Source organism: Neolamprologus brichardi, chromosome 5 (genome assembly GCF_056152115.1).
Source record: "Neolamprologus brichardi isolate AB-2024 chromosome 5, ASM5615211v1, whole genome shotgun sequence".
NCBI lineage: Eukaryota > Metazoa > Chordata > Actinopteri > Cichliformes > Cichlidae > Neolamprologus > Neolamprologus brichardi.
Genome location: NC_142108.1, coordinates 25,320,623 through 25,348,217, shown reverse-complemented (window position 1 = coordinate 25,348,217; position 27,595 = coordinate 25,320,623). Strand labels below are relative to the sequence as shown.

Here is a 27,595-nt window from a genome sequence, read left to right as displayed (position 1 = left end):
AGAGCCTGTAAGACCACTTCTACCTGTGAATGTGCAAATTATATTGACAGGCACCTAGGAAATGTGAGCCTTCAGCAATGGCCATATCACTGGCAATCCCAATGCTAATACCGTATCAGTGAGGCCCCATTTAAAAATCAATAAGATCCAAGCCTTCTCAAAGTCTATTGTCAGTCTCGTTTATCGCACATTCTGCGTGTGTGTGCCTGCAGAGCTGTAGGTGTGAAGTTGAAAAGCTAACGCTATTCCCCTGCGCGGGAGGCAGGATGAGAGAGGAAGGTGAGCCTGTAAGCCAGCTGAGGGAGGGTTGATGGAAGACTTCAGGGAACACGGGGGAAGAAAGGGGAGGAAATGGGCAGGTGAGCTAATTAAAGCAAGATTTGTTGATGTGATGAGAGCGCGGCCTCCCAGCTGCTGGTTACCAATGAACAGAATAGGCTAGAATAGCCCTTTATTGTCCCCGTACATGTACAATGAAATTGTGGGTGCTCTGAGCCAGTTGTGCCAAAATAAAATATAAATAGTAGACAGCAGGAATAAACAGCAAACAGGAGAAATATATTCAATCAAGAGGAACATATACAAAAATAAGAGAAAGGCACACGTTAGAGAACAAGTTGCAAAGTGCCCCACCCATTACCCCAAGAAGACGCCAGCCCAGATGCTGGCTCCAGGTGGCAATGGTAAGCACGGGAGCTTTGTTGTTCTTCTGAAAATAAATGTGAAACGTGTGTAATTAAATTACAATCCTACAGGGAAGAATGGATGGGACCATTTATTGTTATTGTCTTTTATTTACTGTGAAGATTTTGCCTAGTTGGTGTACACGCTGGTACAGCTCTTGGCTCTGTGCAACAACAACTGCAAATGCATGCAGTGGTAGAGATTGGTAGTGGTCTAATATGACAGGGAGGCACTTTAATGATTCATGCTTCTGGCTGTCAGACTGTCAGAACAGTGTTCCCTTGCAAAAGATGACTTCTCCAAATCCAATTAATGTTGTTATACTTCCCAAGGCTACTCAGGTGCACTGTTTTTCCTTACAGCAATGTTCCTCTGTAAGCACAGTGAAACCTGCTTTCTGATATGCGGGAGATTTACTACACGTGGGATTTTTGACAATTGCTTCCCGGAAAAAGTCCATGCATCATATTCACTAGGGTCCTATAATGTTATCAACAAGAAGATGAGACACGCTGCAGCCAGCGTTGCATTGTTTGGCCTCCACTACACTTATATATGCTTTATTGGAAAGAGAGCTTTATAGTCAATTATGATATATTGCCTTACTAGAAACTCCTGACCACACATTTCTGGACCTTTTTACGAGACAAAAAAAGTATTTGGAAACGCTATACACTGCACCATGGCCTTCTGAAAATCAAATAACAAATATTATCTCTTTAAATGGCATGCACAGAGAGGGCTGGGTGCTGTATATTACACCCAGAGAAAGCAAATATGGCTGTACTATTTTTTTCGGATTCCATAGTCACAGTGACTTCCCCCAATTCCACGTACCAACAATCTTTTACACGCACTAACAAGCACTAATAGAAAACTTCCACTGTTTATTAACTGGTAATTGACTGGTGTTTGCGCTCCCTCCCCACTGCAACCCCACTGCCTAAGGCTACAGGCAGGATGGCCGCAGAGTGAATCGCCAGTCAGCCTGAAATTGCTTACATCCAAAGCCTTGCTACAGGTAATGCACACTAAACAAACCACAAATATGAGAGATTTTTCAAAGTTTCTGCTCAGATTATCAAGAAGGCAACCCTGACGCATGGGTATTTCTAAATAACACGATACTGACTTGGTTAACCACATTTTTTTTCGTCTTAATCTGACCTTTTATGTCAGTGTAGCACTGACAAGCGTGTCTTCTATTGAGCATGCTCTCTACAGCTAAACGTGCTCTAAACTTGTTCAGAGCCTTGTCCCGGTTGAGTAAATGATTTCTAACCTTGCACAAAAATCCCCTTGAAACTCTTAATATATTGGATCTGTTCTGTGCTTGAACTAAAGTACAAAAAACAAATACAAAAATTACATTTTAAAAAAGAAAGGAAATCAGCGAGTATAGGCAAAAATAATGTATAGTGAGGTATACACAACGCCGTCTGAACACACACACAAACAAAGAAGAAAAAATGCTACAAAGAAATGAAAGACAGATGGTGGGAGCTGAAAGAAACAAAAGACAAGGTGACATTTAGCAAATGTTCAGTGAGAATTTTTGACCAGAGTAATGGAGGAGGGGGAGGACAACCAGAGACAAGATTTCAACTACACAAAGTGAAAGCATGTAACGACTATGCCTCAAGGAGACACCTACGCTTTGTTTTTTTCTTTTTCAACAATTCAATTCTGCTGGTCAGCAGGTGGCACAACAGTCAAAATCCCATCAGTCCTTGGTCTGCTTTGCAGTTCTTTTTGACACTGACACACATAAAAATACCGAAACAATAAAACAATCCGAAGGTTTAATTATCCTTTTATCTTTTTTATCAATTTACAGAAGAATCCTTGTCTATTAATCTAATTCTAAATGATGTACTTTTTGGTTGTTGTCTAAGAAACTGAATTTTGAAAAAGAAACAAAAAAAGATCATGACTACATTTGGAATAAAGGAACTCTGACCTCTGTCAACCTGTAGTTTTAATACCTCCAAGATCACACTGGCACACTTGAGGACAGTTTGGGTAATGTATTTGAACTACTTAATACTAACAGAGTGATGAGACAGTCCAGTCTGTTAGTTTTATTATTGTTTTTTTAAGTAAGCAGAGGCTCCTTTTACACTACTGACTGTTGGTGTTATGCCTTTTGGTCAAAAGTCAGTAGTTAGTGCATAGTCTGATTAAGTTACATAAGCAAAGTGATAAATAAGTTCAAAGTTAAGAAATATTATAAGTAATTCATGCTAAAAACAGTTAAAATGTATGGGTTCGAAATTTGCTCAGAGTGAGTCATCGTTATCACAAGCGATCTTTGTATTGTATGTGCGGAAATGGGAGCGAGGGAGCGCTCTGACAATTAACCTATCTTTGACGTATTTTCTCCGTTAATGCCGTGAAAAGAGCTTCGGCAGTATTAAAAGAGTGAACGTGTTCATGTATACGCTAAGAGTGCCCTAACACGCTTGTACCTTGGGAAACGTTCGTCTTTTTACAAATAAGAAATAGCAAGGAGAAGCCTTGAGAGAGGATAAGGCTTTAAAGGATCTTCATTAAAAGCAAGAAAAGCAAGCCTTGTGTGGAAGATCTCGTCTATTTTGTTCGCTAGCTGTCTAGCTTCACATGGTCACGTGTCGTGAGGGCAGCCTAGTTGGGCTCATATTCAACAAGGCCATTCTGTGTGACAGGTTCTTAAAGGGAAGAAGGGACATTGTTTTTGCACATTTTACCCAGAAACAGAGAAGAGCTGTGTAAATAAATTATTGGTAATGTTGCTATAGAAACAACTGAGATATTATTTTACTAATAGGGAAATCTATAAGTAAAAAAAAGTATATCATGAATATTTCATAACAATTGATGGTTTTTTTAATGGTGACAGCAAAATTGAACAAAGACCTGCAGAGTTGCACGGAGTAATCTCTGAGGTTAGAGAGAGGTTAACTAAGATATTTATGTGCTTGCTTCTTCCTGCCATAAGAAAACTCGGGCTGAATCCCAAACATGGACATTACATCTTAGAACCTCTTCTCTATTCACTGGTAACTATTATATGCAAATCACAATTTGCTGTAACTAGTAAATTTTAACTAATAATAACTTTTTTAAAACTTGTTTTTTTCTATTTAAAAGGGAAAAGTAAATGGATGCTAAAACAGAGGTCATTCAGGTTCATGTTACCTTATTTGTACCTGCAGGCAGATTTTATAAAGGTCAAAGAGTTGGTAAGACAAAACATTTCCATTGCACATACATGTAGAGTATACCATATGCGCACAAAATTTCACAAACATAGTGCTTGTGGACAGTCACACTCTCAAGACATGACCATATGGCCACGGCAAAGTGTTGTTTGCTAATTATCACTCTTGCAATTTATCATAATCTGTCATGAACCTAATACAAAAGGACAACAGGATCAAAGCAGAAACTTGCTGTTAATGTTATGATTTCATGAGCTAGATGTCACCCTGTGATTTAAATTCCACTAGCATCAACAAGCAGAGATCAAAGGGCCAACCACCTGCTGTGCTTGCAGGCCTGCGTTACACTCAGAATATTCAAAGTCACTGGAAGACAATAAGATTAAACCATCTGCACAAGAAGGCTGACTAGACAACCTGATTTTTAACTCTTGATAGGTCCGTATCGGGCCTTTTAGAGGTGGTTAGGACTTGCTGCAAAACCATATGGCTATCAGCTTATTATTAAAACTGGCTCAGGACATCTCCTCCAATTTAATAACCACTGTCTGTACAGTAACGATTCCCTGTCTCCCCTGGCTATGCCACAGATCATATCAGCAATAAGTGGAATGAAGCTGGAGAGTGGTTTTGCATATCTCTGCTCAAAGCCACAGCCTGACATTGGTAGGACATTACAAACTCATATTCATGACTCGACTGAGATTTTATTCCTCGTGTCCTTCACCGCTCCTGGCTGAACGATTGCAACACGCTCAACAAATGTGATGCAAATTCGCTGTGTCGCTATGCCCCCTCTTCACAGATACACACACACGGATCCACACACCCACACCGCTGACTCCTGCGGCCATGGCAGTTCCAACTCTGGATGAAAGCGGTTGTACTGCCCCTGCATTAATGGGTTCAAAAGAGGACTACGGGCTACTGTGTATTCAATCACTTCCTCCATCTTCCCTTCCCTTTTGCCAGAGACAGGAGATATCCGTACTGGGTCCAAACAAGCTTGGGATCTTTACTCACCTCAAACACAGAAACTGACACAACTGTGTGTCAACATGGGGTCCCAGATGAAACCCTGGGCATAAGACTGGACGGGGCTTTCTATAATCCTTAATATCAGATGGCAGGAAATGCAGAACAAAGGGAACCTTGGTGCCAGCTCAGTCCTAGCCATTTGGTGGCTGTAACACTTTTGCCAAGGAAGCTCTGCACATCAAGGAGTACCTCCCAAATTTGAATGTGGCCCTTACAATCCTTGGACACTAAATCTATGGTGGCCTCTTTGGCATAACATAAAACAAACATAAATCGTTGGTTCTTAAACAGGACTTCAAGCACCATAGGTTAGGCCAGTTGTCTCAATTTTTCTTCTTCTTCTGTTACTTTTGATGAACATATAATTTTCTAACCATGATGTAATGATCTTAGATTGGTTAACCTTCTTTCATGACTGAACTGAACGGCAAATTCATGAGTTTCCACAGTAATTAAATGAATTGAACAAACATTCTGAAAAACTTGAAAGCTAAAAGTAATCCTGGTTGCACCTTCATAAAGAGAGAACAGAATGCAAAGACAGCCTATCCTTAAAAAGCTTACCAGTGGCCAACAACAATAAATTAAGCAGCATTCAGAGCAGTAGCTCTGCATGTCTTAAAAATATGAAGCAGGAACACTAATTAGACGAACTAGAAAAGCAATATAAGGAGAGAAGCTATCACTGCAATAGACAGGACTTGTTTAGCACAATAGGAACTCAAAGACAAGACGGCCTTCATCCCTTTCCTTTTGACTCACTACAGCTTTTTCCTATCATCCTTTCCACATTGATGTATAATCACAGAGGAAAATGTGACCAAATTAGCACATTTAGCAGATCTGCAGGATTTCCCTTCTGGGTACATAATTTGTTCCTGCATGCTATCTTGACGAGTACAGAGCGAGCAGAAACCCAGGGCCCGAGAAGGAGAACTCCACTCTGAGGCATTGCTAGAGTGTCTATGATTCACTGTAATTAGTATGTTAGCTGTCACAGCAACGGATCAGGCCCTTTGCAAATGACCTCACTGTCAAGCAGGGGTGTGGCTGCTCTATTCACATTTATACAGACACTGCACTGCCCTCTTTTGGAAAGGAGATTGCTAGGTGGAAAGCAGAGGAAAGTGAACATTGCAAAGCCTTTAACTAGTTTACAAAGACTATGCACAGCATGTGTAAATAATAAGATAACTGAAAATGCATACAGTGAAAGACTCTTGCTCCGCAGCACTAACTGTGACAGCAAGACCACCGCAATCCATTCACTACACTATAAATTAAAAATTTTAAATCCTTTTCACTGTTCCTAGTTCCAGCTGTTTAGCAAATTAAAATTAAAAGCTTAGATACGCAGGCGGTAATGATGACATGATTATTTTAACATGCAGGTACTAAAAAAGCCTTTCAGAGATTGCACTATTTATTTCGAAACACCGCTGTTTATTTCAGCAACTTTAATGCCTGCTCTGGCAGTCCAAGCTGTATCGCCCTGCTGTCCAATAAGGCAGGGAGAAAAGGTGGTTACTGTTAGTGAGCTTGGCAACCATTTGCAATACAATACAATAACTACACAATACAATAGCTCCACTCTGGTATTATTTTGTTAGTTAGGTCGTATATACAATACAAAAATGTTTCCCCCTGAAAGTCTGAAAGAGTACAAGGTCAGCATCACTTGTTATAAAAATAATATGCTTTAGGCTTTAAACTCTTACCTTATCTTTCTTTTTGTTTTTTTTAGTCTAGTACATTTTTTTCCACAGGTGCTTATAAAATTGTAAAAAGTTCCCACTTTCATAGTCAGCTCCTGTTTGTAACCGTTGATACAGAATTTAAGAGAGATCCAGACACACAGCAGTCAATCCAATATTTTACGAAGCACCTTCTAACTATTACATGACTTCAATAATCTCGGCTGCTGATGCTGCTGACCAACGGCAGGGTAGATCCAGATCTACAAAGAAAGCGTGACCTCTGGACACTTTGGTACATTAGCCAAAATGCTGGGAACTGTCACAACTCCCCCAGAGTTGTTCTCGGCGAATGCCAAAGTTTGACTTCTGCCCTGACCTCAGAGAGAGGGCTCTTTGATCGGGAATGTCAAGCAGTCTGAAACTGCATGTTGTCAATGCCCCCTGTATTTGTGACAGTGACAAGTTTGGTGTTTCTGGGGTTGGGTTTTGCTGTGCTGAGCCGCAGTGACCAGAAGGGCCAGCTCTGGCGACAGGTCTGCTGTGATCCAGCTTCACACAGAGAAATTAGACTGACACTTCCTCCTGCTTTGTTATATTCTGCATGCCAAACGCTCCTCTGCCCTCACTGAACTCAGAAGATGAGCATGAACAGAAGTGCTCTGTTTTTGTGGTCAGGACAATGGTCCATGTTTACAAAGCTTCAGATAGTGGCTTAAAAATAGAGCAATTACAGCAATCAGTTACATCTACTAATCAGAGGATACAGTTTTTATACCAAATCCATTTTAAATACTAGTTTGCGGATTTAAACAAACACAAAAGCAGTTTTAAAAAACAGAATGTGCTAGCATCTATGCATTTATTGCTTAAGACAGCAATTATTCAAACATATAAGCAAGAACTCCAATAACTCCGATTATCCTGTGAAAACATCAGCGTGACGCATAATTTGTGGTGAGCATGTATAACATGTCTTCAGAATCTAAACTGCAGACCTTGCAAACAAAAAAAATCCAGAAGCTGCACAGATGAACATATTAGCCTTATTTGGGGTTAAATCAAAATCAAAGTGCAGTTATTGGTGTTAGATCTGAGCATCGCTGCAGCAAAAAATTATGAAGAAAAAAAAAAAAACAGCAACTGATCATAGCTTCTATTGACTTATTGAACATCATTATTAATATGACCCAATGTATGTTGAGTATCCTAAATTTCTAATGCTCCACTGTGCTCAGTGGACAAGTTAAAAGTCAGAAACAAACTCAAGAGTTTGTCTTTATTCACTATTTTGTTAAATATTCCAAATAACAGTTAGATGCGGAATAACAGTCTGAATTATTTTCCCCATCATTTACCCAACTCAGAATTCTATGATTGACTAATCAAGAGTCAATTTATAAAGCCTCAGACGCACCTGATTTTGTTTTACAAAACTGCAATCATTGTAAAAATAGGGACACACGTTTCATTTCCATTCCAGCAATTATTAATAAATTGATATAGAAACTTTCTTAAATGTGACCTGCTAGGCACGGATATGGCGATTTATAGAACTACTATGAAATGTGCCTGTAAAACAGTATTGATGATCAGTGATTAATCAACTGAGGGATTAAATGAAGAGATTATTTACAGAGGAGCAGTGGCTTGAATTGAAATGGCACTGAAACGAATTAATCACTAAATGTGCCTTGAGAAACATTTTTTCCGAATATGATGTTGACCGAAAAATAATAAGATAATCTGTGAAGCGACCACAAACAATTTCTTCACCTTATACATGCCTGTAGCTGGGTCGAGGTCTATTGTGAAGTATTTAAAGGTTACACAGTTTATAGCCACTTATAAGAATCACGCATGAATGAATTATTTTAATTCTTTTGTTTGCTTTCTATTGTTCATTCAGAATCTGAGAACTGCACTATGCATTGAAAAAATGAAAAAGAGACTCATGTTTAGTCACGTGAAATCTAAACACACTTGTCAGATATTTGGACAGATGCTTCAAAGTTAATGTCAAGCCTTTAACAATATAAGCAAAGTGATGTGGATGAGGATCGGGTCTGAGAGAGATCGATGTGCTCTCTCAAAACAGTCTCAAGTACTTGCGCATCCTGCTGTTTGTGTTTTTCTGTTTGCCAGAAGGATATTACTGCAGAGTTAGAAGGGGAGCCGCTACGCCTGGGTGGCTATGTGGATAGAACAAGCTTTTAATCCATGCTGGGGCATCTTTTCTCAACAAATCAAAGAGGTGGCTGAAGCTGCTACCTTGAAAGCTAGCAAATGACCTTCAAGAAAAACAGAGGGACAAGCATTGCGTAACTTGCCAATTTGATGACTTTACCTTTAAAAAATTAGAATAAAAATAGTCTCGAGGGGGAAAAGGAAATAAATCAGCAGAAATATGTTGCTACAGGGGAACGCCACCTTTTCACACTGTCGTCCTTTTTAATCCATATTTCATAACATTGTGTCTCATCTGTACTGTCCATGCACACACACACACAGAGCCTTCAAAGTGAACCCTTTCATTCATCTTTTGTGTAAGAGCTTTGAGTCATTATGTCTGTAAATCACTCATTCCCCCGACAATGCCATAAATGTAGCCATGAACAAAGTGTATGCTGCTGCCAGGGGTGCCACTCAACCCGCTCATTTTCTGTACATGCAGTCACTTTCATGTTCCTAGCTGAATGTGCATTGCTGCTCTCTTATCACTCCATCAGCAGGAAAGATGGATGACACAGCAAGTGAGAGGGACATTGCACAACATGGCCCAAAAGCACCAGCTAGTCCGGCAAACAAGCATTGACCTCGGTGCGTTTCAACAGATGGTAAAGACCCGAGCACCTATAATTAATAGTTTTCGAGGCTTAGTAGCAATCAATTCAAACGCGTTTGTTTGACTACAGCAAACATAAGTAAATAAATAATAATGCCGATGATCTGTGCGATCTATGTAAACTAGTGGAGTGTATTAGCGGTGAGATGTGAGCAGGCTTTGCCGTTTTCTGAGCTGAGACACAGAAGCTAATCCTCTCAGAAATAGAGAAAGAAGGCTAACCCTGATGCAGTCCAAACCCCTTCCAGTTTGTCATTCCCCACTTCAAAGCATACATGATGAAATCCCCCAAGGTATTATAAGAGCTCTGGCATAGCAGCCATCCTCAACCCCATCCTAGCCTAATGCCTCATAAATGGAGTCTAGAAACATGTCCCTTTACTATTTCGCAAGTCTTTGTAGTCTTGGATCGTAAAGAACCTTTTTAGAGCGGTAGAAGAAGAGGTGCTTTCCTACTGGAGAAGATATGAGGCATTTGTGAATCACTATTTGTCCCCTAACTGTTAAATACTGCAAATACAGAATGCACATATACCTCTTTAAAAATGGTTAGATCACGAAAGGAAGTAGGCATTGATCATCTTCAGAGCCTTGCTGACTAAGTGGTGGGACAGAAATAGTGTGCACAAGAAAACATACGGTATGTGTCCTAGATAGAGACAGGTATGTAATTTAAGTAATTCAGTTCCAAGTGCTCCATGTGACGCCATCGAATGCCAGTTAGTTGTTAAACAGCTTGCTGAGCTGTCAGATTACTGGGTTTCATAAACGCCTCCATTATTGGTCTCCAGGCTTCAAACTAACACAGCCTGTCTGACAAAACCGAAAGATACGGCCGATTAAACTGTAGGAGCTGTACAGTCAAAGAGAGAGATGAAAGGGGAGAAAGAGCAAACAAACATGATTACGGTCCATGCCAAAAAATATCATGTCCTTTTTTCCCCCCCTTTTACAGCAAATACAGTGCAGTAAATACCATTCCTGATTCAGCTACTACCTCCTTTTAGAGCTGCAGCTCTTCTCACAGTTAAAGTAATGAAAAATTACCACGTCACCACAGAGTCCAGGATGCCATTTTTAAACTGCTTCATCCAGGCTTTGGGCTGAAACCCAAGTGTTCCAATTGTACAATACAAAATAGTAAATATACTGAAACTGAAAAGATAAAAGTAGCTTACATTTGGCATTTTACTTTGAAAAATGACTTAAGCAGTTAATTGAATTTAAAACAGATTGTTTTGTAAACACACCCTGAGTTTCAGAACTGGTTCATTTCGGTGCTATGTTTATTTGAATCACCACCGATGCACTCGGGAACAGTTCGGCAAAAAATTCAGTCAAATTCTGAGCTAACGTTTAATCTGTTTATCTGTAATAATTAAAAACATCAATCCTGTTAAGACTGACATCATGCACCAACATGCAACTGTTGCAGAAAATAGTATTAATTGTTCCATTTAACAGCCAATTCTCCTGTATAGAAGTCTGGTTCGGCTGTTACCCTTTCTGCTATAGGATTTCCTATTAATCCCTTAACCCAACCACCTCACACCCTCCCTTTGGGCCAACTGCCAAACCTGCTCCGTTTCATCTTTCAAAGTGGCAAAGAGGGCAGTGAAACAGAGCGTGCACTGACTCTTTAAACAACAAGGACCATCAGAATGTGGTTTGTCTATTAACCAAGATAGTGCTGGATCCTCTGTGTTTGTGTGTATGTGAGAGACAGGCAGAGAACGAGGGAGAAAGACAGGAAAAGAATGAAAGAGATAAATTGAGAGGAATCAGTCCACCCCTGCTGTTCTCACTCAGCAGACTTGTGATAAGGTTTATCTCCGGTGCCTAACGAGTTCGCCCAGTAGCCCACTCCAGCTCCCACTGAGTGGACCGGGGCACACAGAGCTGCACACAGCCAGCAGTGAATTGAGCTCCCTAAGGTGACCTGTGCGTGTTGTTCATGCTATGCTGCTTTAGAACTTTATTTTTGTAGGAAATGGCTTTGGCCCCTTCGGCCACATCTTTTTTAATCTGGGATTTCTTTTTTGCCTTTTCTTCATCCTTTCTACTCACTGTAACTCAGACTGCCAAGAGAAGCTGCAAAAGCTGGAGAAAGAGCAGTGGAGCTTTGGCACAGAGAGGCGTGTGTTTCCCAGAGGCAGTGTCTGAGGCAAAGATGGAGACACAGAGAGGGAGTGGGGGGCTGCTGCTGAGTTAAGCCCCTAATCACAGTCTGCTCTGCATGAAGGACTTAAAGTCACTCCATTTAATGCTACCTTCTCTTTAGTCAAAAAAGGAAAGAAATATTACTGCCTACCTCTCCAGCTTTCTGATACCTAGGCCCCCATTCCCATTACTAACCCATTCTTGAGATGCATAAAATTCCAAAGCTACAGTATACACTCAAATATAGCGCAACGCGCAAGTCATGCACATTCATAGAGTTAAGGAAGCATGAACATAATACCTGCACACACAGAAGTACAAGCGTAAATGCTTCTACCGTTTACTCATGCATGTTCATTTCACCACATGGACCAATTTTGCGGTAAACAAGGTTTGTAACTGACATAGCTGCCATGATTTTCACTGGTGTGCTCAGGTGCTTCATTTATTTTTGCAAGAAGACGGTGGTATCAGCAGATCCTTAGAGACTGCAGCGTCCCTCTGGCTCAAAATTCATTAATTCACTTGGCTCAGCTTCTACACGGGTGTAACACGCTTTTGCAAAATACTCCAGATAGTCATTAGCACCTTTTGGGAAATCCCACACCCCACCCTGACCCCGATGTGTCAGTGCTGCACTTTTTCCACTTTTCACCAGCTGCTCTTTCACCTTATTGTCATCAACATGGCTAGCAGACAATGGTTTGCTGTACAGGTCTTAATCTAATGCTGGAAGATTGATTTATGCTTGGTTGTCCCACAGCCATTAAGATAATTGCATGATCACTTTATAACATCCTCCCCTGGTGGTTGTGGTAATTTGCCTCCCTGCCACATTCCAACTTGCACAGTAGGACCCATAACCACATTATGGATATAGAAAATGTGGTCGGAAATATCATCTTTCAGCCCTTGCAAACTGATTTTATACCATTACCACTGACTTCTAAAACCCCTTAAGTCTATCTCTCACCTGTACTGACCATTTGATCTATCGGCGGCTTCTAGGTCTTAACAGCTTGTATTGATCGAAATTCTTGAGCCAGCAACCAGAAGCAAAAGCTTGCGTGTCACCTTGTAATTCCAATAGTCTATGTATTTTTGAGTGAGATCATCACTGAGATGGTGTATTTTTATCTGTTAGGTCAGTGCAAGTGGGCTTTGATTACATTCAATGGGAAATGGCTGTGTAAAATGGCACTATGATCTCTTTTGACAAAATCTTTATTAAAGGAGCCATTCTGCCACCACTATGGACTAATGGCTGCTTCACAGGAAAAGTTAACGTCAGTGGAAGTCAAATTGGTTTGACAGATTGATCTTAAGAGAGGCACTTTGCTTGCCGAATATAAACACTGCCAGTTCAAAAACACTGAACACATCAAAATATTTGCAGCTAAAGCACAATTGCCAAGTTCAAAAAGAAGCAGAGATTTAAAATTCTGAACTGACAACAACAGTAAGATGATCCTGCTAAAAATTTAATTTGTTCCACTGTTTATACTTCATCAGTCATTATTAGCATTATTGCTGCACTTCCAATTAAATTATACCGAGTCAGTGAGAGTATTAAAAAGCAGAATGCGTTCATCCAGTGGATTGCTAATTCTACAAGATAAAATTACATACACCCATAATCCTCAACAAGGTACAGCTTAATATTACACCAGATGTGCTGCTTTGACCATCAATAGGCAAGCTGAAACCTGTGATGCAATTTAGCCCATTCCAGACATGGGATATGTAACACCATTGGCTTCCTCAAGCTGTTAAAGTGATGCTTCATTGAGACATATCTGCAACTCCATCAGGAAGAGCCAGGGCGTGGGTAGAACATTTAATAGGCTTGTTGCACTTCTTGAAACCAATACTGTAAGCACTAACTGCAGAGAATTGTAATAACACTTTCAAACTTGTGTATTTGTGTATATGTGCATGTGTGTGTCTGTTATGATGACAGCTATTTTCAACAAAAACACGGACCAGGAAATCTCTGGATTTGCATTAGACAATTAGTAGACTCCAGCTTATAAATTTGGACTGTTTAACAGCTCGCCTGTCTAAAGTGGGGGGCATAATGCCATTTCCTGTTAGACCCTGAATGCTCTAGTCTCCATGCCAGAAATGGTTTAACTTATTAATGAATTGCTGCTGTCATGCTCTGTGGGTGATTGTTCCAACCTTCCTCATGGATGGATTAAGGTATAGTCATCAGTAATGAGTCATCACATACCCTGCCGTTATCATAGTAAAACCCTAAAGTTTTTTCTTTTAAATCAACAACTAAATTAGAGCATAATAAAGCAAAGTGGGGAAAAAGAGGAAAATTCAACACACACATTCAACAGGTTGTCTTAATGGAATGGTTTGTTTGCACCTCTGGTAATAAAATCTGTGCCTCTTCCTCTCAGTGATATTTGTGTACCAGTGTTGGTGTTTAAATGTTAAAAAGCTTAATGTTCAGACTTTGTCCTGCGCGCACTAAAACCTTAAGATGTACTACTGTTTTTTCCCAAAACAGCAGATTTGAGGTTTCCATGAGATTAGTTTGAGCAGTGTGAATGTAAGATAGAGACCGAAGGAGAGAATCTATTTCTCTGGGGGTTTTTTATGTTCTTGCTGTTTATAACATTCCCCAAAACAATAATGACTTTGGTGTGCAATTCAAGGCGCTACATAGAGATGCCATCCCCATTTTGGGTCTGCTCATCTGTAAATGAGACAGCCATGTTAAAAACAACATGTAACAGTTACTATCTGAACTAGCAGGGATGTTATTTGGACTGGCTTCACCAGAACAGTGACCAGAATGAACATTTGAACATGGAGCCTATATGTTGAAATACCGTTAGACTGTTGGAAAGCAGTGCTGGCAGGGGCTGATCTTTGAAACTTCAGAAACATGTGTACAAAGTAATTGTTTTTAAAAATTGATTTTTGTCCTTTAATCACAGAAGCAAAATTACCTTTCGCTCCGTTGATTTTGTAGCAAAAACAGACATGTGACAGGCGAGCAGTGGATACCAAAAGGGGGCTGTCGTCTTTCCTTCATCCTCTCCACATAACCAGCCAGGTGAATTTTCCTCTCCTGAAATAGAAAAAAAAAGAGACTCTTTTCTATTCATTCTTACTTAGGTCACCCCAACTTGATGTTTAGTTTATGTACTTGTTTTATTTCTTTTCAACATGCATCTCATTCCCACAGCTCAGCTAATCTGTAAACTATTTCAAGCTATGTCAAACCACATAAAATCACCATAAACACATTTCACAATCTCAGGTATATAATATGAATGGTGTGATTAGCATGTGAATAATCAGCCAGAGGCTTATCCCCTGTTGTAGGAGGCGAGGCCAGGTACTGCCAATGCAGGGCTTCAACAGTGATTAAACCTTTACTTAATCAACAGTGAGAGTCTGCCCCAGCAGGAAAAATGCAACTGCCTGATTTGTGTTATAATATAATGGATTTGCCTGGTGTGTGAGCCTCATAGCACTGAGCCTTACAACAGGTGTACCCCTGACAAGTCACCGGGCAATTCTGCCAAGGTACTCCCATTATATAATTGTGTAATCATCTATTTCAATGTATAGAAACTAAACTGAGCATGAAATTTAACAGCTCTCCTTTCTGGTTTGTTTGCATATTTTATCTAGGTATAAGCTAGTAGAGATGACTGATGCATTATAATGAGCAAAAGGAAAAAGCTAATTGCAGAGTTTGTTTTATAGGAGTATTATATCCTTATTCTTTAGGTAGGGGATAAAATTTAAGAGTCAGTCAGTTATGTTGGCCAAGACAACTAGCCTGGCTGTACCCAAGAAAACATACCTTAATCGCCAACTCCTCTACAAGAATGCTTGCATTACTGCAAAATCATTGGATTACTCAAAAATTCCAGCACTGGAATCAAGGACAAAGCACTACAATAGCTCTCCTTTTGCAAAAAATGCAGGAAACAGTTTGCCCAAGGCAAGACTCTGCACTCCATCAGCCTCCAGAACACGAGGTGTCCCTCAGGGATCAGTTCTGGGACCCCTGCTATTTATAATTTATTTCCTTCCTATTGGAAATATTTTTTCCATTTTGAAATACAGTTTCAGTTTTATGCTGATAGGATATAGCTTTATATTTCCACGAACCCCAACACCTCTTTTCCCCTTCTAACCTCACTGCCCGCCTAGAAGCCATCACCACTTGATTAACAATCAATTAGCTCAAAGCAAAAAGCTATAAAACTGAAGTCATAGATATTAACTCAAAGTACTCACTTTCCAAAGTGTCTCCATAGCTGGTTCGCTAGACATTCTCTTTTTTACCACTCACACAAATGATGTCACAGTCAGCCTATTTCACCTATGTAATATTTCTAGACTATGCACTTTTCTTTCTCAACACAGCATCCACGTTCTGGTTCAAGCCCTGGTCACCCCTAATTTAATGTAATGCCATTCTCTCTCATCTCCTCAAAAACTCTAAAGCAAGAATCATCACCTGCACAAAGTTCACACACCATATTACACTTATCCAACTTGGCTCCCCATTCCCAAGTGCATCCAATACAAGATTGTGCTTTTCACTTTTAAAGCTCTCAGTGAGTTGGCACCCCCATATCTCTTCGAGCTCTTTCACACCCCATCCTGTGCTTTACGCTCAACCTCAGGAGCTGTCCTGACTGCTCCTCGTTTCAGACTAAATGCATTGGTTGCCAGAACCTTTAGCTGTGCTGTGCCTCGTCTTTGGAACGTACTACCCTTTTCACCTTCTTACAACTAGTCTCTATCACATAGTTTAAATCCACCTGTTCCCATCAGCATATCAGCTATCATGCTTTGTGTTTAATATGTTTAGATTCAAATATTATTCCTGGATTTTTAATATCTATTTAATATTGATGTTGTTTTAGGCATCTTGCATTGTTGTGCTATTTGAGGCTTTAGCAGTATAAATAAAAGCCAAAACACATTTATACAAAGAAAACAGTAAGAATGATCGAGGGCAAAACTGTGTAGACTTAGATAAGTGCATTCTATCTTTTTTACAAATTTCTTTCAGTGAGTTTCATCCTGTGCTTTGTGCCTTGTATTTTCTCATAATTTTCACATTTCCATACTGAAACTTTTGACCTCTACAGAGTTTCTTTCAGCTCTACTGGATTCGTAAAAGCAGAATCACAACTGTCATTTTTTCCAATCAACATACATTCAATAAATCATTAAAAAAAAATGTAAATTATTTGTTGTATATGAATTGACACTTTTTTTCGTATAAAAATAGTACTTTGTCATTTGGCAGCCATTACAAATTCAAACCTTCTTAGGTGAGTGTCTAAAGGCTTAAAACTGAGGGGTTTATGTCTTAGCTTTGGCTACTCAAGGACAGTCAGTGACTTGTCCTTAAGCCATTTCTGCAATATTGTGACAGAATGTTTTTGTTCACTGCAAATAGATTAACTATTTCCCCAAACTCAAATGCCTTTTCAAAAGCCTGTAACAGGTTTTCTACAAGGACCTCTGTTTTTGGCTGCATTCAACCTTTGCACAGTCTAACTGTACCTGAGACAAGCAACCCCCCACCCCCTGTCTTATCCACATGATCGTCAAAGGAGGAGGATCATTTCTCTGTAGCCAGCAGAGATCAGGAAAAAGGCTTTTGATTTTGTCATTCTGTCCACTGAATTGTTAGGCATTGACCGATAATTTCAAGAATACATTTTAGAAAAATTAAAGCAGTCTGTAAACTGACTGGCCAATTGACCACAGACTATAAGTGGACTGCAAGCAAAAACCAGAACTATCCCAAGGCCATAAATGTTTATAAATTCAACATCTTCATTACAGATGTATGTTCATAAAGATATTCCATTGATGGACTCCAATCAAATTTTAAACATTTAAAAAAAAAAAAGACAAAAAAAAAAAAGCAAACAGGATCCATTTGGACACAATTTGGAACGCTACAGCAAAAATCACGAGTGCTTCTGTAAATGAAAGGTTCCGGTTTTTAATTATTTTATAAGGTTGCTTACTTTTCAAATCCAAATTTTAATTTTGTCACTTTGAATTATTGGATGAAAGAAATTTTATCCTCAAGTATAACAGGATATATTCCTGGCTCCTGTAAAGATATAAAGAAAAAAATACTTGTACATTATATTATAAATTCTAAGCAGCTTTGCATACAGATTGTACCTTGTCAACCCCATACACACAACATACTTGATATAATTTACTTACTTACAATTTTTTAAGCTGTATAATCAAATTATGCTTTATTTTAGATACTTAATGGAGATATTACAAATAATTCATCCATTTGAGTGCTTCATCTCAACACTTAAACAGTCACACTAAAAGCAGGGTTAATATAAATCCTTACGTATTTTTTTAATCATCTTGAATTGTGGAGTATTATTGAATACAGTGATTATTTTGTGTGTGGTTGGCTTGTGTGCTGACTATCCCTCAGCAAGGCCCTGCTACGATTCATGGAGGTGTGAGGTCACTTATTAAAAGACTAATTGAAGACGGAGCAGCAAGTTCAGTGGTTTTCTATTCCACAGAGAAATTATCGACTTTCTTCAACTAATTATTAGATTAGCATAAATAATGTGCCGTTTGGGTACGCTGACTTCTTTTACTAAATTATCACTCAGTAAAAATTAAAAGACAAATACATAGAGAGAAACACGGAGAAGGAAAAGGACTGGGATACAAAGAAAATGACAGAGAGAAAAGTGGTAGGAAAGAACACAAATTAGCCTTAACCTTCAATCTTTGCCATGTAGTAATGAAGATGAATAACGGTGAACAAATGATAAGCACAGACCTAAATTGAATACGGCATCGAATAGGGACACACAGGCCAGTATCCTCACACACACTCGCACAATCACACGCATGCACAACTACACAGTACACTTTCGCCTCTGGGAATTTATTTTGCATCAGTCAAACCTTTAAACACAGGAAAATCTAACAATCAAGTCCTCCTGTTACATCCCATTTCTCCTATAAAGGACTCTCACATAAGCATTTTAGGCTTCAGTGGTCTCACTTCTCATTCACTTTGATCGAGGTGACGTCATGTGTTGGCCAACTGAATTGTCGGGCAAGTCCGTCATCACAACAACGGCAACCAATCACATCGTGTAAACGCATAACAACAGGGCAAGCTCCGGTGGCTGGTTGTTTTTTTGACAACTAATATATGAACTACACAGACACAGACACGCGTTTATAACCTCTATATTCCATATCCAGATGTTACATCAGCTAATACAGGAGCCTGCTCCTATTGATGCACACAAAAACTTTTCTATTACCACAACAAATGTGATTTTGGTCTATCATGTCTTAGATTTTCTCCTTTTTAAGGACAATAGCCAAATACATATTTATAAGAAAACTACATTTCACATGCTTACAGCATTTGTTTGTGTCTTCACAGCACACTGCACCTCAAACTAGATTCACATCGTGTTGAATTTACCACAGATAGGCTTTACAAATCAGGAGAGAAAGACAGTCACGTTAGCTTTCGAATCGCAATTACAAGCAGTTGTGTAGGACATGCGATTTATTGTATCTTCCTATGCATACCAATAAGATTCAAATTGTCGGAAATTGTCGACACAGGCAGAAAACTGCAGCAAAGCTACAAACAAATGCAGTCTAAATAACAAGAGGTGAGTTATTATGGTATTATGAAATGAGACAGTTATTTTCCATGCAGGTGGTTAGTAACTTAAATGTAGAGGCTTGGAATGTGCATCCATCTGTAAGCAGACAGTTAAAAACATGTGCTTTAATGTCACATACAGACAGTAGTTGTTTGTTTGTTTGTTTTTACCATGGTGTCCTATCAGAATAATACCTTTGATCCAAAGAAATTGACATATAAAATTATGTGACAGTACAAAATTTGTCAGCTTAGTTGTTAATTCCTTGTTGGAAAGCAGTGAAACAGAAGGCCTGAACCATATGGATAAACATCTTAAACGCAAATTGAAAAATCTGGTAGTATGCCCAAGTAACAGTTCAATCAGATTCCCTGGAAACATCACAGACCATGTAGATAACTAGATTTTGACTGATTTTTCTGTTTGCCTCACCCCATGCAAAAACACGAGACATCAATCATATCATCCTCGTCATTTGGCAGCTTATACAGTAAAGGTCTTTCACGCTGGTGTCACATGCAAACTACATCACATTGGTTAAATGGGATTACAAATATACACGATAATAAATCAAGAAATAATGACAGATACAACCTTTCACAGATTACAAGAACATTATAGTTCTCAGGAATCTAACCTCTTTGATATTTAACATTTAATTTTTGCGCTGTTTGCAAAACCTTTGAATGAACCACTTGGGTTTCCTCTAAACCAGAAAATCCTGTGTTTCTGTGTAGTCTCCTGGGAAAAATCTATAGTGAGACTGAGAAAATATTCAGAAGTCAAAATGTAGCTTTCAGTTTGCCATTTACAGGCAAATACTCTCGCACCACCAGGCTTACTAAATCATAATCTCACCAGGGGGCTGAGGTACATATTAAATTCCTATGCCCGGATGCTATGGCTCTATTAGTGTGCTCTTAGTTAAATGACTGCTAATGGCACTTCTGCAGGGCAAGCTACCACCTGTTTGGGCAAGGGCTACACTTATTATCTCAGGGTAAACCATATTGAAGTCAATTACTGAGCTATGCTCCCACTCGCAAAAATGGAGTTACATCTATACGTGACTGCTGTTTCTGGCCCCTAGTGACACTGAAGTACTCAGTCTGTTCTCGGTCTACATTTCCTGCAAATCTCCATCGTAAGGATTTAATGGAACACTGTTGACCATTTTATACCAGCGTTAGTGTCTTGTTACAATAAAAACGAATCAAACAACCAATTAAATCATAACACTGAATTTTTTTTAAAATAAAATTTTACTGTCTTACAAAGCAAAAAATAAATTGCAGTGATTTCCAGCCGTGATGTTTATTTTAATACAGTGTTGATTAAAAGCAATCTATGTAAAAGATGATATTACACAAACTAAAGGTCATGGTCAGTTCTACTCAATCCCAGCTACTGTACCATAACTATTCATAACAACATCATTTGTAACGCTTCTGGATTGGAATACTAAGTAGGGAGATTTCTTTTCTCAGTTTCTTTATTCTTATCATGCTTTTGTTTCAAGTCTTTTGCTGATTAAGATTAATTTGCAGATCATGGCACTCTATCAACCCTTGTGACACAAAGGCCAAAGATATAGACTAATTAAATACACCAGTGCAATTGATATTTCCCATGGATCAATGCGAGTGTGGGATCTGTTAATTAAATCCGTGATAATGTTTGCTCATCATAAACATTTCCCATGTTTGAGCACAGTGAGATAGGGAGATCATCTCTGCTGTCTGACAGATTAATTTTAGGGCTAACAGAAAATCCTTCCAATGAACGCCTTTTTTAAATGGGAGGTTTTCCTTGAATGTTTCGTTTAAAAGACAAAGGTGTTCAAAAGAAATCTTTCCACCTTCTTTAGCTTACTGGCGCAAAAATAAAAGATAACACTTCCACGTAAGGTTGACTAATGTTATCTGAAGAGATGCAGCAATATCAGTCACCATAGCAACCAAGTAATCTAAATCCCTTGGCTAATGGAAGTAAACCCCTGACGGTCTCCCATAAGACCGGGTGGATTTTGTATTCCCTACCCTTACTTGTCTCCTGTGTGGTATACATCGGCATGGCATAGGTTATCACACAGTGGATTAAGAAGGCGTGTCAGAGAGTGTGCCAGAACCCCCAAGCCGCACTCAACTCATCTATTGATCCACGTACGAGGGAAAAAGTGAGAGACCGCCACACTTAGCAGTGTAACCGCAGGCAACGGCCCCCTGTCTGCCCTCTGTTCCCTGCAGTGGGACTGATTGCTTGTCTCAATCATCCTTTCACCCCCCCTCCACAACTGCCACTTTCTCACCTCCACGCACAAACACACAGTCCCACACAACTTCCCCATCTCTCTCTCTCTCTCTACCCTCATTCATTTTTCCACTTCTGTCTCCAATGTCTCAGCGACAGTCTCTCATGATTTGACGGCCTCTTGTTCTTCTTGTGAGGGCCATCAAAGTCTGCAGCCTTAACCCTGCCTGAAAGAGCTGGGACTGCATGGAAGGAAGCAATTAATTCTGCAGTGAGAAAACCCATTAATTAAGCAATGCTTCTGGCTATTTCACGAAGACCCTTCAGAAACAGTAGGGCCACTCGGAGAGGCATAAAAGATGCAGTGGCACACCAGGTTATTAATGGACATCAGGGCTCCTGGCAAGGAACCACCATAGGATAATTCTCACTTTTTATTTCTAGGCCTCATAACTACACCACACGCACTCAAAAGTGACAAAAACTGTTTTCTGGAAACATGTCTTGTCAGAATTTGCTGCCATAATCATATGTAAAGCTCCACCACCAGAGCAGTTTAAAAATCTTGCTGAAGCACATCATGCTGTAGTTGATTTTTTTTTTAAACTACCAAGAAACCAAAAGTTTATGGATGATCCAGGTGCAATGAGTTGAGAGACCAAAGTGTATCAACAAACCATGGTTAATGGGCAATACACTAATAAGACTTAAATACAGTGTACAGAAATGTCATTAAAAGTCAGTGATATTCACATGTGGCACGCACAGGGAAGGCCAGCAAGTACGTCAGAGTGATGGAGGCGTATTTTCTCTAAATGGGGGTAACAGGATAAACTCTAGTGTGAAGATGGGTCTGGGAAAATGAGTTTTGTGATATCTAATCGCTCAGTAAATCATGCATGCGAACATTATCTACTTGTGTTGTCCACTATTCGGGGACATTTCGAAGCAAGGCACCCATTTCAGACTAAACAAGACCATGGTTCGGTGCGTCTGAAATGCTGATTCAACTCTAGGTCTCCCCTGAGCACAGGCCAGGCCTGCCTACGATTGCAATGATGAGGAAGCCTCGATGACAGCACGCCATCCGTGAAATTAAATCAACAACTCCCATATTGTAATTACATTTGGTTAAATGGGAAGGCAAAGTGTGGTTGTAATACAATTAACACGTAATTGTCATCCTGACCAGGTTGGTGCTGATCTATTTCCCCAAGGGATTCAATGAAATCCATCTCCCTGCCCTCCTCTGTACCATTTGTTTTGAAATGAATGATTTGCTGAGTACCAATGGGTCACAGGGCAGCTTCATTACCAAACGGGTGTAATGTAAGTGATCTAAATGCTTCTGTGATCAACTGGAAAAAAGATATATATCGCGGAATTATGACCCTGATTCTAAACTTAATGAAGATGTTTTACAACAGACATTTTATAAGTGGAACAGCTGCTCATACAAATATTGTCAAGAATAAACCAATGCATAGCTTCATGAAATGGATGCAAGACGATTTTAGACAGTTGGTCAGAATTGCTTAAATTTTTAGAATCTATTTAGTTGCACAACATATGTTCCAGATTAATAAAACAAAATTAGCACTAAACTGTGTATTAATATTCAACAATCATTCATGGTTTGTATGTAGTATCGCTTACTTTACAGCATTTGGGGTCGTCTGCACCCCTGTAACCCTATAGAAGCTATCACAAATAAACAGAAAGATGAACTATAAGCAGCTCATTTAATTCATACTTTTAGACCAGCTTAAGTAAACAAGGTTTTTTTTAATTATTTTGTTTTGTTTTCATAAACTCTATACTCTTATTAGCTATTAAAAATTTCCATTAGTTTCAGTTTGTGATTGCAAATGAAGTAGAGTGACATTGTGTGCACTGTCAGCTGTGAATATCTTACATCTCTCCCCATCTCTCTCTCTCTGGCTCGCTCTCTTCAAGGATAGGAGAAATGTAAAATGGCCCTAGACTACTACTTCGAAGAAGAAAAAAATAGAACGAAAACAAGCAACTTTTCTCAAGTCTGTGCTACTCATGACTTTTTCCAATTGCTCGCACTTTTATGTGCATCATTTTTGTGCATGCCACTGGTAAGTTAAGACTGCAGTGATCCTAAAACTGCACTGATACAGCTGTGTGATGCATAATACGAGAGTTACTTCTATCATTTCTGGGCGAAAAAGTCAAAAGAGCATGAAATAACACCACGGAGCTCTGCAGATCAAAACAACCAAGGCTTATGTATATATTAAAGTCCAAAAAAATAATGTTGCAACTTAAGTTCTTTGTAAATATCTGATGTTATCCTGAGACAAAATCTGAGACTTAACCCTAGTTGTTTTTTGATAATACAATCAAAAAAGCAAACATCATCAAAATAAGCACAGGTTTAAACACATATGCTGTCAATCACTGACAGGGAATCAAGTTGAAGCATGGTCTTCATTCTTCCTCCAGCCTACACTGCCCAAATCTGTGTCTTGAACTTGATATGTAGTAATCACATAATTACTTGATATCCTGACTGCAGCGGGAGGTTATCTATAATCTCTCTTTTCCCCTCTTTGAACTCATCTTCTTGCTCGCTCTTATTTCATTTATTGTCCCTACTCTGCTATTTTATTACTTTGCCATACACCTTCAAGCTTGTTCTCCTCACACTTGACTGCTTGTCATGTTGGTGATGGTAAAATCTAGATGTATGTTACTGCAGTTCTCATGGTAACATGGCCTTGATAGCAGTGTTGGCTAAAGGCCTAAAATCTTACAATCTTAGATATGTCAAAGATGGGACACTTTTCTAAGTCAAAGAAAAATTGCAATGTCAGTGACAAGCACTTGACACTGCAAGGTAGAAGGGTAACGTGGCAAACACAAATAGGTGCTGACATTGCCGTTATAGTGAATAAACATTACAGTAATATAATATTAATAATACAATGCAATATTTACATTTTGATAGCATTTTATCCATTGTCTTCAGGCTGTTCAGGTTCTTTCTAAAGGTGTCAAATCCAATAAACCAAGAAAATTCAATGTTTGTCTTCCTCCCATGTGAATGCCAAATATATTTTGTTTACTGGATTAATTTAAGCACAGTGGGTTAAAATTGCATACTTTTAATCTTCTTCTGGTCACATTATTCTCCTTAGTATTCTCTTGAATTCATATTTGATATGGATGCTCTATATAAATGAGTAATAACTGCAGCATGGGGGTTCCTTGTGAGTATGACAACTATGGCTAATTTGCATGATTTGGCTTTGAATAATACCCATGTCCACACAGAAGCCATAGGGGAGGAGAGCTGCATGTTATAACTATGGTGCTGTCCTCATCAGTACGCCTGCTGTGTTGCTGATAAAGGTGTGAGCAACAAGGAAAGACTGGGGATGCTGTGCTTCACTGCCACCACAGAATCCTCTGCTCTCAGCCTGATGTCTTTGATGTCACTCTGACACAAACCATATACAGCAGGATCTACTGGAGGGTCTACAGGTGCACTTCATGCTTCTTGCGCCTCTATACCCCTGCTGCGAGAGGTAGGCCGGCAGCGCATGGGAAGAATCCAGCGTTGTTTTTTTATTGTAATGTGCAAGATTGGAGAATCTCTAGATACAGCAGAAGTATAGTTATTGGGAAAAATCCTGTAAAGCACAAAACATTTCAAATTTCCTCTTGACCGTTGCACAACCAAGATTTATCCGACCCCCTGTTCATTTCAAAGCCCAGTAGGGGTATTAAATCATTCCCAAATACATGGCCACTTATCTAAACAAGACATTTCATTGAGTTTTCTTTAATCTAGCTACAAAACCTTCTAAAACTATTTCTTTTCTGTGCTAACACTCAATGCAATAGCCTCTTGGATAAAAGAAACCACATCAGTAAAACTGCGCAAGAGCTTTGTTGGAAGACCAACAGCATGCACATTGCAATTGAATTTGCACAAGAGCTGTGTAAGGGGACACATTGCACGCACAACAAACCCAGAATAAACTGTATGTGACATAAAAAGTGCTCAAGGCAATACAGTGAGAGGGAAAGGATTGGAAAGAGGAAACAGAGGTAGTGATTAAGTCGAAAATGCGCCTTCATGGATAAATAAACAGATTACTGTCCTCGAGAGTCTTGTTTCTGCTTTTGCCACTGGATGACAGAATGCACCGATGAACCAAAGACAGGAAGATCTCCTGTACTACAGCATGGTCAGATTGCATAATAGGCAAAAGTCTGGGCAGAGCAAGACAAGGGTTAGAGGAAAGAGGTTAGGGAGATAAAGAAGAACTGTGCTGCTCCCTGCTGGGCAGGGTCTGGCCAATTTTATTTCTTTCTATGTTGAATGTGCACGTTGTGAAGTCTTGATACCCAGTCGTGATGTCCAGAATTAGAAAAAGAAGACTTACTGCATTAAAAATGGTAGGATATAGAGCTATAAAACAGTTCTAAAGCTAATGCTTTTTCAGTCCCAATAGTAACCTTCATCCTTACAAAGCAACATCATTAACCCGTAGGCGGGAATCTTTCCTGAATGATCACTGACGATTGTTTCCACAACAGACAGATGGAAAATTGTATTAACGTAACGTTGTTTTAACAGTTTGCTTCGCTGTTCAACATAAACTTCAGGTGACCCAAGTGAGAATCCTTTTCTCTGCTTACATAAGTCGTAATACTTAGTACTTAGCCAATAGAGTAAGAAGCAAACACTGATGATGCGTCTGAGTGCCTGACTTAAAACATTGTCATTGCATTTCATTGTATTACATCATCCTGTTTAAAAAGAAATTACTTCGTAATCCTTTCTGTTTGTGTTCGACTGCATGTGTGCCTTTGTGAATGTGTGTGTTTGTGTGTGCTTACGTAGTGCAATCTTGGCCAAGTGCAGACGGTTGACCCAAGAGATCTTACTAAGGGGGTTAGGAGTGTTGAAGACCACCATGAAACTGACAGGACGCCCTGACCTGGTGGAGAAAACACATGCACAAAAAAAAACAAAAAAAACACAGACTCAGCTTCAGATGGATGCAGACATCATATGGCATCGAAAGGCATTATTAAGCAATAGCAGAAACACTTTTTGGGTATTATTTCTTTTATTTTTATTATATTTGTGCAATTTGGTGGCATTTGGGTGGAGTTTGCATGTTCCTGTCTAGCCTGCATGGGTTCTCTCCAAGTACTCTTGCTTTCTCCAACAGTCAAAGACATGCTGGTTAGGTTAATCGGTTGTTCTGAATTGACAGTAGGAGTGAATGATTGTCTGTTTCTCTGTTAGATCTGTGGCATACACCCTATTTAAGCTGTGGAGCCGTAGATATGTTCCATGCCCCACTGCAACCCTGACTTGGATAAAAAGATAAAAGAATGAATGGATGGATTTTGTCTCTGTTGTTGGGATCCAGGAGTCATTTTAAGTGGTATACAACTAAGTAGGCCTGACATCACTGTGACATCAAAACAGAAGGCTACAAATTCAAATTCACATTATTGTGAAAGCATGAAGCTTAAACCAGAATGAGGAAAACAGGGGGAAAAAACAGCATGCTTAACAGGTCTCATTTCACTGAACTGAAAATTGCATCAGTGTTACTGGTGCAGTAAAACAACTAAATAAACATATAAATGCAAAGGCGTTCTTGGTCCCCAAAACAAAACAGCAGGGAGGATTCAACCAATGGAGCTCTAAAAGCAGAGGAATCACACTCTAACTGTTGCATGTAATCACTCCTTTCTGTGCGCTACCAAGCAGTAATGACCTTAACCAAACAAAACAAACTGCGGCCATGCATTAGTATATAACTGGCTGAGAATTCCAAAAAAGGGGTTTAAAATGTGTTTAAATTGAGAATTAAACTAATCAAAACATCTGCTTTAACACATAATTAAAGTGACAAGCTGGTGAACTTGTTTTATATTTACCTCTTTTTATTTATCTTTATTATTAATACATTGTATGCACTACAAGGCTGATACCTTTAAGGCACACGGAAGACAGCAAAAGCACATTTTTGACATATTCTCGAG

At 39.3% G+C, this 27,595-nt stretch overlaps 1 protein-coding gene across 3 annotated transcripts in view; it reads right to left on the bottom strand.

Moving 5' to 3' along the window:
* Positions 1–27,595, bottom strand: part of arhgef10la (Rho guanine nucleotide exchange factor 10 like a) — a 114,027-nt gene that overhangs the window by 25,970 nt on the left and 60,462 nt on the right. For all 3 annotated transcript variants that reach the window (XM_006782919.3, XM_006782921.3, XM_006782920.3), the window contains 2 exons: positions 26,432–26,532; positions 14,588–14,709 (listed from right to left, as the gene is read on the bottom strand). In XM_006782919.3, coding sequence (XP_006782982.1) covers positions 14,588–14,709; positions 26,432–26,532 — 223 coding nt within the window. The remainder of the gene's footprint in view (positions 1–14,587; positions 14,710–26,431; positions 26,533–27,595) is intronic.